Source organism: Corvus kubaryi, unplaced genomic scaffold, assembly GCF_017639235.1.
Source record: "Corvus kubaryi isolate FWS band 111438036 unplaced genomic scaffold, C.kubaryi_AGA036_p1.0 37392, whole genome shotgun sequence".
NCBI lineage: Eukaryota > Metazoa > Chordata > Aves > Passeriformes > Corvidae > Corvus > Corvus kubaryi.
The window spans coordinates 2,682,939-2,695,111 of NW_024581131.1; the positions used below are offsets into that span (position 1 = coordinate 2,682,939).

The 12,173-nt window shown below is 37.4% G+C and overlaps 1 protein-coding gene across 1 annotated transcript in view; it reads right to left on the bottom strand.

Annotated features, from left to right (window-relative positions):
- Window positions 1-12,173, bottom strand: part of PLEKHA7 (pleckstrin homology domain containing A7) — a 151,801-nt gene that overhangs the window by 32,483 nt on the left and 107,145 nt on the right. The window contains exons 9-10 of the mRNA XM_042038788.1: window positions 5,929-6,107; window positions 3,621-4,100 (exon numbers count right to left, since the gene is read on the bottom strand). Of these exons, the coding sequence (XP_041894722.1) occupies window positions 3,621-4,100; window positions 5,929-6,107 (659 nt within the window). The remainder of the gene's footprint in view (window positions 1-3,620; window positions 4,101-5,928; window positions 6,108-12,173) is intronic.

Genomic DNA, 12,173 nt, shown 5'->3' on the forward strand with positions numbered 1-12,173 from the left:
GACCACTCCTATACTCCAATCTAGTGGAGACCTCATGAAGGCATAAGCAAACTACCGAATGTTGCAAACCATCTCTGCATGTTTATTTTCTAACTGGACATGAAAAGGTAGAGCACTGAGATCAGCTGGAATTGGCAGCAGTCAGTGAAGTCACCAGGGCTGGCAGCTTTAGGAGCAAAACCAGCCTGAAAACAAAGACCATGTGAGTTTTGCTGCGGGCAAGGGGAATCATGCCTTCCTTCTAGAAAAGAATGAATTTGAGAAGAACCAAAAACTGTTACTTTGAAAGCAGTACGTGGAGCAGCTGATATGAGCCATTTTCATGCAAAACTTCAGCCTGCTATAAAAAAAGAACAAAGTTGAATGTGCGTAACATTGCACAGGCAAAGTCATATTCAGAGCTGAACTTTGGAGGCAACTGCCTACATACAGGCACACTGTGTTTTCTCAGTATCTGAAGTAGGGAGAAACCTCAAGCTGAGGATGACAGGCTTTAAGCTGGTGGCATCTCTACCACACAAGGTTTGAGATGCTTAAGATAATTTGCATCATATAAAAATAGGCACTGAGACACACCAATTTCTAGATGAAGAACGATGTCCCAAATGACTCAAATTAATCCACAATGGACTATGGACTACTGCTTTCTCAGAGACTAAGAGTAAATGTGAGCAAAAGCAGCCGTTCTTGAGAATCTGCCTCATTTGAATGAAGAGGTATAGAGAATATAAAAAGGAAAGCAGACATTAAAGAGTGAATAAATGGCCTGATGTCATATTATATGACTATTGGCCATGAAAATCATTCAGAGTCTGGCATGGGAAACAACCACACAGAAGATATTGTAAAAAGAGAAGACAGATGTTCAAAAGGCAACAAGTACTATTATTAAAAACACTGTGCCCATTCATGGGAATGCACAAAAGCCAACAAAGACAAGTAATGTTTCTTCCTTAAGCAAATCAGGAAAGAACGGAAAGTTCTGCATAACAAGGAAGGTTTTAACACTATTTGCAAGGAAGGAAAATATCTCAACATGAGTAGTTGTGGGGAAATATTAAGGTTAATTGGATTTATATATTTTTAAAATGCAAATAAACAGTTAGAAATAGCAAATTCTTCATAATTATGCATTGACTAAGTTTATGCAGGCACTGGAACCAGATCAAAACCTAACAATTTCTGAACAGCTGACATTTGATGGTCCTGACCTTGACCTTTAATTGCTTAAACCCAAAATCTCCTAAAAGCCTCCTTTCAAACCCTCTTCCAGTTCTTCAGCTCTCTCTGAAAAGCTGGCATGAATCTTACCAAAGCAGATATTCCCATCTGCTGAGAGCAGAGTGGGATTAGATGGCTACACTGGATGTCACTGGAGTGCAGTGCAGAGTTCACTTGGAGAGGTGGATCTCCAAAGTGACAGGTAACATTTACAACTCAGCAAAAGGAGTGCTTTATTAAAAGGGGAAGTAAAACATCTGTTTGAAAGATTTAAAGATCTATATAAAAGGTGCCATTCCTACAAGTAGTCATATGAGCAACCTCAGTATTTGTGTGAACCCTTTATCTGAAAGAGTTCTTTCTTGTCATAATCAACTCGCTGGCAAGCACTGCATCTGTACACACCTGGGCCAGAAAACAAATAAAACTGCACTCATTCTGTGTTCAAAAATTATCCAGCCTTCTGAATCCTCAGAGGTTCTCTATTTGTAACATTTCAGCTGGAATAACAGTCAACATGGAGCATTAAAAAATTAAGTGGTCTACTACCACTTACTAAAATCAAAATGGAATGTCAATCAAATTACCATCTCTAGCTTAAGATTTCTATACCATGCAATCAGGAACATATTTGACAACTAACATTCCATTTCTATCCTTCATTTAACTACACTGCAGCAACCTCAGCAGGCTGAAAGTGCCCTTTAAAAGATGGATCTCTTAGTCTTTGGGAAGGTAACATGCAATTTATTCTGAACACAGAGAATATAATGGCATTTGTCAGGAAAAGGCAAAGAAAACAAGGTCAACTGAGCCAAAATAGACATTTTTAGAGACATGTGTATGCAGAAATAGATCTAGATCTCTATATCTGGATACAAATATACATAGATATACACATACATCTATCTTTATTTTCACTGAACACTTAGCAGCTCCAGCTGAGGTAGCTGGTTTTATCTAGAACAAAGCCTGGCACCTGCAACAACACTATCTTAACACTGCACCTGATACACACCCCTAAAGTTAATTTACTGGAACGAGTAATTAGGAAGAAAATCATACTTATTTAGCTATCAGTCAAGCCTGTCACTGCCAGTACTTCTGATGTAAAAAACACCAACAGAAGCTTTTTAAGCATTAGCTCATTAGTTCAGTCGTTTCCTGCATTATTTCAGGTAAATCTATGTGTGTAATAAGAACTAACTTACCAAGTACTTTTTTTCATTAAACTGATAATTCTTTTGGGAAGCACTGATTGATATCCAAGCAAAAAAGATGGAAGTTAATTGACTCTAGCAGTCTAGATGCTAAATGATATCAAATAGTAAGAAAGCTTCTTCAAGGGTAATTTCAAAGATAAAAGAGTAGAAGAATGAACTTCCACACAAAATTAGCAAGCCTTAAACTTCTTACTGGTTCCAAATTGACAAATGCTAGCTTCAAAAACCATTTTAAAAACTCCCAAAATGTTTTCTCCCTCCTAAAAACCACATGCCAGTGTCTCTTGTTTGTTTATACTATAATTAGATTTGAGCAGATTTATGAAACACTAATTCAGTAGATTAAGCATATTTGAAAAATCCTCACAAGTAGCATCAAGCCCAACTGTTTTTCCTGCCACTTGACACAAGGTGACGTTCTGAACAGACGCACATATTCAACACTTCATTTTTCCAACTGGTACTTAATCTGACTGCAGACTTTGAAAGCAAAACAATTACAACATTTTCAAACTACAAAAGCATTCCAGTGCAGATTTCACCCATTGGTGCAATTTATATAGTTTATAGGGACTGAAAATGGAAAGGAGAATCCTGGAGACCATACTAGGACCTCTTCATTAATTAAATGAATATATGGAGACCTTTCAATATGTGATACACTGTGAATCTGAGTGCAGTGATCTGACACAGAGGAGTGAATGGATGTTTGGAACAGGAACAGAAGGGAAAAGGAAAGTAATCAGCATTCTTTACTTTTTAAAGTGGAAAACAAACAATTATCTGTAATTTATATTGTGCGGTTGTTTATGAATAAGAGGTAACTGAGGGTTGCACTTCACTTTCCGGCTCTTCAAAATTTAAGCAAATTTTAAGAAGTTTTAAGCATCCACAGTGATTAAAAGAAGGAAAATAAAACAGCATGCTAATCTCACTTACTCTGCAGTACTGTGACAACATTAAAGGGATTTGATTAGCCAATCCCATATCGGCTTTCCCGTGAGATAAATCCCTGAAAAATACCATTCTGCACTGAAGGAAAAAGTAACTTTTCTTACACATTGTCTCCGTAAAATATTGTTCTGATTTGCACCAAAGGTATTACTAACACACATTTTCCTTTCATTTACGAAAATGTCACTTGGCAATCTAGCTAAAGATGGGCCTATTACTAACCTTTTTGTATCTCCTTTCTGGACTTTTACCCAGTGCTCCACTTGAGCCATGTTACTTTTTCTTTGAAACTGCTTATCTGGATTTGTTCTGGGAACAAACCCTCTTTTATACGAGCCAGTACCATTCTGCTCCACTAGGCCAGCACTCAATGAACTAGGAAGCGTTCCATTCTTCTCAGCTGGCTGAGGCTGAGCTACTTGGGACCACGATGCATTCGTTAAGTCTGGAAATAATGAATCAGCTTCTGTTAACGCATGCTTAGCCTTGCCCTTTTTGGTTTCCAGAGTTTCTTTTCTGTGGATGTAACGCTCCTCCTCCTCCTTTTCTCTTCTTATCTCTTCACGCTTATCATATCCAAGCATTTCAGCTGATTTCTGATAACCTTCTTTTGTGTCTGTAATCTCTGCCTTCACACACTCTTTGCAGGCATCCACATGATTGACTTGGGGAACAGCTTGCTGATCCACTTTTTCAGTTTCTCTGAAAAGAAAATGCATGTCAGTAATGAACACTGCTTAATTGTGGAAAGCTGGTGTGGCCTCGTTGCTCTTTTAGAAAGGATACCTACAAAATCACTGTCTGCAGACCGTGATAAATTTGGCATGTTAAGACAAATATGCTAAAAAAAAAATCAGTTGTCATCCGAGTTAGACAAAAGTTACATTTACTGTGCTGTCAAGGAAGCAGAAATTATTTATACACATCTGTAAAAATGACCAAAAATACTAGTACTGTATGAAAGAAGTGTTCAACATAATGTTATGTACAAAAAGCTGTAAGTCAAAAAAATCCTCCTATCCTAGGAAACACTGAAAGCCAAAAAACCAAAACTAAGCTGCCAACTGCTCATGGCAAATATAGAAAAAGTCTTTCACATCTTTGGAGCTGCCTCAGGGACTAGACATTTCTGGCCAAGAGAACACAGCAATATCTACATTTGAGTCAGGACTATTGCCCAGGGAATTTCCATCGGGGAGCTATTCCTTAAAAAAAATAATTGCTCCATGCTGCAGTGCACATTAGTTTACTAGTTTACTTATCTACCTTACTGCCTAAAAAATAACAGAAATCTTGATATTAAACTTTGAACAAGCTATAAAATGTCTGAGGATTCTAAAAGTTTCAGGTTGCTTTTGACACATTACATACTTCAGCTGCAATTTTCTTCATCTCCTCATAACAATAAGCTTCTCAACAACATTTTTTTCTCTCACAATGTAATGGGTTATCGCTGATCTCAGGGTAGCACCTCATCTCTGAAACTAAGTTCAGCTTCTTTAGAGCTTTATGGAAAGTAAATTCTGAGTAAGTGCCATGACAAAATTGTTTTCACTTCAGTCTAATTAGAAATGAATAGTCTACTTAGGAGGAAGGACACTGGATCAATACTTCCAATGTGCCAGGCTTCCCCCAATTTTTCTTTCAATTATTCCTGTCTTTATAAAGAAGATAAAGAAGAAAAAAGCAGGTACCAGCTTGTTTCTTGGAATTTAAATTAAATGTAGAAAGCCTTAACACAAATAGGATGTAAAGCTCTGGAAGAGATGTTGATCCTTTGCTTATATTTGATTGGCCAACAGAGAGCAGCAGTGTCAGATACTCTGAGAAACTGCACCGTAACATTTCAAGCCTTACAGCCACAATGGTTAAAGCAGGGTTGTCTCTGAACAGTCTTCCTTCACATGGAGGTGTAGGGAAAGAGTCACATTCCAACGCCAAAACATCAAGAAGGCTACATCAATTTAAAGAAAAGGAAAAAACTGGAAGCACATTTTGGCACAGCTGAATTGGTTCATAATCAGTTCATACCTGCATAAATTAGCTGACATCCATTAACTCTGTGCACTTATGATTTACCCATCTTTAGCATTCTTTTACCCCTTAACAGCACTTCAATCCTAGTTCTAAACACTCATTTGAAACAACTCATTAAACTTCTGTTCTTTCTCTTTTACCTCTTTCTCCCAAAGGCTGCCAATTGGCTGCTGCAAGTGTATGAATGTGCCCACAGAAACTGGAGCTTCTTACCTGAAATTCCCTAAAATATTATACATAGAGAGAAATTAATCCAGGTCACTAAAGGTGGGCACACAATTTGCATGCATACACAAATACTGAACACCAGGTTCTCTTAATTAATATCAGTTAACCGATTTGCAACAGAATGCAAACGGAAAACAATTATTTCTTTAAAATGTGAAAGAGTTTTATGCAAATATTTACAAACAGCAGCATCAAATAACCACCAAGGGCGTGATTTATGTAAGATACATTAAATTTATTTTGAATGTTTCTGAGTGGAACTTGCCTCTTCAGTGAGGAACGTGTCTGCATGAGAGCAGCCTGATTCATAGCCCGGATCCAGGCGTTCATGTCCTCCTGGGTGTCAGCACTGAAGTAGTACGTCCGCATCCCTGTGTGCTCTGCCTGAGAGCCAATGACAGAATTCTTGTTATAAATATATGCCCGCATACCTGTGTGAACAGCCTGGAAGGAAAAAGAAGAAATAGAAGTTAGACAGCTCTTTCACTTTTTCCTAGAAAAAACGTACTTAAAAACAACTTTCCAGATTCCTTGACTGTTTCTTGAATTTGGTGTAAATTATCTACCACAATAAGTGCAGCAGACTCAAAAGGCACTCCAATTTTTACTGAAATTCCTCTGCCTCTTTGTAGAACTATTAAGCTGAAAGCCCAGTGCTTCTGATTTTCACAGTAGGAAATTTCAGCCTTTCGTTTTCTTTTAATTGATATATTTAATTTGCCATAAATACTGGACTAAACAAATAGAAGAAATCCCTATACTAAACAAATTTAAGAAATTCTCAATGAGACGTGCATCAGCAAGTCAATTTTCCCAGCTCATTTAATAAAGAAATCTATTCAGACAAAACACAGACAAAAATCTTACAGTATAAGCAATTGAACTGCTTATTTAAGAATCAATTATAATGCATGTTAAGATCTTTTGGTTAAAGCATGCACTTGAACGCATATTAGCTGCAAAGTCACAAGACTTACTGATAAAAGTTAGTAATACTGATAGAATTATCACAGCACATAAAATAATGACGATTATCTCTGCACACCAAAATACTCCATGAAATTCCACTGCAGACTAGAGGTACTGGGCAATTCCTCTATAAATATATTCAGTATTCAAATGGATTCAATATGGAATATCTTTGTAACTCTAGGCTAGTTGAATTTAATCAAATCTCACCCACATTTGAATTAGCAACAGTATAAATATTACCAAATGATGTAAATCCTGATACACTTCAGATTAGTAGAGAGAGATTCATCTCCTTACTTTCCAAAAAAATTGAAGACAGTATACCCTGCTTGGAAGCTCTTGTAATGATATTAAAATCAAATTAGTAATTTAAACTTTATTTTTATAAAACTAAGCCTGCTATCACACACAAAAACTAATAGCATTAAATACTGCTGACACAGGGTTTTTTAAAAAGATAAAAATAATTACATCCAATTTTTGATTTGGTTACATCTGTTTTTAAAGGGTAAATGTATTTTGCAAATCCTGCCTAAATAATTGTTCTTTTTATATTGGTGAAATCTTCTCCCCCTCATTATTCTAAATCAAATTTTAAAAAATGATTGTAGAGACAATCACAGATGGCTTCAGAAACACAACAATAGTTTTGACAAGACCCAGGCTATTTAATCCAGTGCAGCCTTCCCTAAACATTATAACTTCAGTTGTTTACCCTGAAACTCCCAAATTACCATAACCTTAGAGACTTCTTATCAACAACTCCAAAGAGCAAAATATGTGCTTGCTATTACAGTGCTTTTAAATAAGTTCTGCGCAGAATTTACTCCCTTCCTATGGCAGGCTGTTCTCCCGAATGTGTGAAACACGGCCTTTCCCTTCTGCGCCTCAAGCACGGATGCCTGAGTTTGTTTTGAAAACTGGAGACTGAAGTAGAACAGCCAGCTAGAAAAAGGAGGAAGAGGAGAAGGAAGAGAAGGAAAAGGTTACATAAAGAAGTCAAGACTCTCCTGTTGTAAAGAGTCTCCACTTCCCAACAGTATTGGTGCAAAGGGAATGAATGCAAGGTGGTTTCTTCTCAATTCCCACCATTAACTGCCTACCTGAACACAGGAAAACAGGACTTACACACGTTAAACAATAGCTCTGATCAATCACGTATTTAGGAATCAAAGAACTTTGTTCGTGTTTGCCTGGTTGAGTTCTTTGGTTTTTCTTTGTTGTTATTGGGGGTTGTCTTTTTTTCTCCATTTTTAGAACACTAGAATGCTCAAAGCAAGTATGATTTAGAAGCATTAATTCACTACAATTTATGATTGCCATCCAGGGTATGAAGAGAAGAAAAACTGGCAGCTCCAGATATAAAGGAGAATGGTCGTTTTAATGTGAGACCACACATTACATGACTACAGAGGAGTTCCTTCACGGAGCAGGCTGAGCCCACAGAAGGTGTTAAAATTCAGAAGTGAACTGATTCCTGCAGCAAAGCAGACTATGCATGTCCCACTGCAGATGATGCAGGAGGAGCCGACCATTCACTGGTTTTACACTTGCTTTAAAAACTCAGAATTTTCGTAACTATCTGCAGAGACTGCATACCACACCAACAAATGGATTTAACAGCTGTCTTAATTGATCTGTACACCCTGATCAACATAGCCCACTTGTGGTTTAGGTTTTCCTTTCAACAGAGCTGCAAGCACTGCCTAAGAGGCTGTAGGTGAAAACAGTATCAAAATGTAAATTGTGCTGCACCACTCTCCCTTGGGAGACTGAAGCTCTCACAGCCGTAAACATCCCCGGCTTCAGAAGGGTAACGGAGATGGTGTGCGATTATCAACAACCACAAGATCCTGAAGTTTGCAATACATAACACTGGTCAAGGTAAAATTCCAATTGATTTCAGTTATTTATTAGTAGTGTGGTTTATATGCAAGAAAGCCACCTCGTGCCAATGTCCTGCAGCTGTCCCTGCTGGCAGACAAGAAGCTAGCAGGACTTTTGGGTTGGGATTTTTTTTTAAAGCCAAAGCTATTAGGATGGCTACAGCATACTAAAAAGCCTAAAACACAGCACATGCCCACATGTACACCATACACACAACAGGGAAAAAATAATATTGGTACCTATTCATGCATTCAGACTCCTTAATGTGGATAGATTGAGAAGAAAAGCAGTCTCTCTCCCATAGTGCACAGTAGGAGAAATGGACAGTAAACCCCAAGAGCATATCAACAGGACAAGACAAGGACAAAAAATTAAACAAGTTAAAATCATTAAAAGATTCATGTTTAAAAAAAAAAAAAAACACTTAACAAAAGACTGTACTAAAAGTAACTAATGCCTATAGCTGTTCACATCCACTTGTTCAAAATACCTAGGGGAAAAGAAGCCACCGTTCATAGAACAAAGGGATGAGGAAAGGAACAGTTTTCTAATAACTGTAATCTTTTAAAGCTAGTTCTGTCAATGAGCTATAATATACAGAAATTTCCTCCTCCTCCTTAATTTTGATATTTATGAACCATTTCTGAGCAAAAACTGAATTATTACTCTGAACCTTCACTACAAACTCAACAACAGCCCACTATGATCTAACTCATCTTTCACCCTTAAATAATACTGAGCTTTTTAAGGATTTCTAGAAGCTTGAACCCTCCCCTCCTGCAAATTTGAAAACAGCACCTCTCAAATTTACAACGTTTGGCATTTCTTCACCTGGCTCCTCAGACCCAGAGCAATATGGGAGCCTAAGGAAGCAACAGTGATTCAGAGAACATAATGGAATAAACTACATCAAATTTTTGGTAGGAAAACCAGTGAGATCAAAGAAACAGATAAGAAGTTTGCCCTGGTCTCAGCAGGTCTAAGCGACGAACAAATTCTTCCATTTGTAAGAAAGACCAATTAAAAATAATTTTCATGTTTGAGGACAACAAGGCCTCCAAAGAGACTGTGATGACATGAACCTTCTTAAACTGGTATTACTCCTGTTTAAAACTACTGTATTACTACAAAGTACAGTCAGCTCTTTCTTAATCCCAGGAAGTATTTCCAGCTATATACACTAATGTTGTGCAAGCCTTTTCACATTAAAGTCTAAACACTGAATTTGTGCTCACTCATACTGGTACCAACAAAAACTTACTATTTTAAAACGCAGCAATTAGATTAACTAAATATGTTTAGGATGTGAGCTGCTGAACTAAATAATGCAGTAAGGATCCCGAGTTCTAGGCTCACACACAGCTTAGTGACAGTGGCTTTCAGCTGGTCACAGCACTTTGCTTGGCACAAATAAAGGAAGTGAAAAAACTGTCAACTGTCGAAAATTGTATCAAGATAGATACTTAAAAGCACAGTTTCTAAACGAAAAAATTAAACTCCCATACTGTTACATTTCAAAGTAGGGGTTTGATGGCTTTTCAAAAGCCTGTATGCAGCTCTGGAGGCCTACAATTGTTGAAGACCCAAAGAGACACAAAAACTTAAGTTGGACCTCAGGAGGTGATGAAAGGAAAAGGATTTTGAGAATTCCTACAGCACACATTTTAACAGTTTGCAGGATTTAACACAGGCCCCAGTGAGCATGTATTTTACAAGCCTCCTTCTAACCAAATCATATGCAAAAAGCATCCACGTATTTGCTAAGCAGATTTCCTTCCTCTAGTTTTGCAAACACGAGAGTTGAATTTTTTTGCAGTTTTACTGTTTCGCTAGCTTCCAAACTCACTACCACTTCAAATGGGAGCCAACCCCTCTGTTGTAACAGAAGATTTGCAACAATCTCAATAAAGAACAGGCCAAATGTAAAAAGTGTCATGGTGCATTCTCCCACTCATTCAGGTCTTAAATGCAAAAAAAGTCTTCTCTTTGTTTTGGGCTTAATCTGCCCGTGTGTTCTATTTCTGGCTGCGCTACGCTGCGAGACAGAACGTCCATCTGTGCTCTGGGTCTCGAGGTGCTCTGAAGAGATGAGATAAAGGTAACGGCTGCTGAGTGACGGAATGCCAGCACGGGCGTGCTCCTGCTGCGGGGTGCCCACAGCCGACTCCATGACCACTGAACATCAATGTTGGACAGGCTCCATACCACAGCAACTGTACAAAATCCTCCTACTGCCCTCGGAGCTAGGTCCAAATAATACCAAACTGCAGCATCCAGCCTGCAGTCAATCATCTAACACCTAAAGCAGAGTTAAAACTGGCCTGACAAACTGATATATGTAATGTCAGTTTTTTTACAGAAATTTCTAGCATAAACTTTCTTTTGCTATCAACACCCTATTTCTATCTATATCAACCTTTCAGTAATGATCCTGTGCTGAAAGTCTTGGCTTTCTGGCTCATAATATTTTCAGAAAAAGACTCAGATTGAGTACCTGGTAGAGCTCATATAGATATCACACCCTAAAAGGAACAGGGGAAGTCTGCATTTGCTTCTGGAAAGGTTTAACCATGATTACACCATGGATTCTTCTCCCTTGGCCAGTGGTGACTCAAGAGCATGTGTGTAAACACTTTTGAATAAAATAAAAAGCAGAGAAGCCTAGAAGAGTACATTGAGTTCCCCTCTTTCAGTATGTGCTTCCTCCTGGGAAAAGGCTCTAGAAAAAGAGGGCTTTATGAATCACACTCAGTAAACACTAGGGGTGGAAAGATTTTCTTAAAGATTTCTTTGTAGCTTTATCCTGATATCTCATGTTCAATGCATTTGAAAAAGTACAATAAACATTTCCACAAAGTGCACTGGATCTTTTTTAAACACATTTCCCAAGTTAATATTTGTTCAATAAATTTCAAACCAGTATCCACTTGAACATAGAACTGAAAGTAATAAAAGGCAGTCTTAATTTTAAAATACCTCAAAAAATCAAAATGCAAGAGAACATCAGAAGTTCTTCATAATTTCAGCACAGAAAATATTTAAATAAAGATTTCCAGATCTCCTAAAGGATGCCTGATTGAAATCTGATCTGTAAATTACTTTTAAAGTAAATAACTCATTTGCTTGATAGAAAAACAAGTTCTGCTCTGACTTTAAATCTGCCACAGGGACAGAAGTTTCTAAACTTTGCTTAAGTGCTGCAGTTTAGACAATCATTTGGAGTCAGGCTTCTGCACTATCAAGAAGTGTATGTTTTATTTCATATCCATAGGCTTTTATAACAAAGACTAGAATTGTAAATTATACAATTATATTTATTTTTAGAAAAAGAAAAAACACAAAACCACCCTCAAACTATATCGAACGAGTACTTTTTCCTTTAAAAATCCGTATTACTTAGGATGACTAAGTTGTCATTTTCTAACTGTGAGAACTGATTTGATTCTTTTCTTTTTAAAAAAACCGCAACAAAACAAAACAGACATCAGTCCATTATGAGATCAAGGACTCTATTACAAAGTAAATTAGACAACCTTTCTTCCAATTTGTAAGCAGTACTGGAACAACTTGTCAATACTAATTTCTGATTTTAGAAACAGGCTCTTTACTCACAGACACTTCATCAAGCTCTAAGGACACTTACAAAGTAAC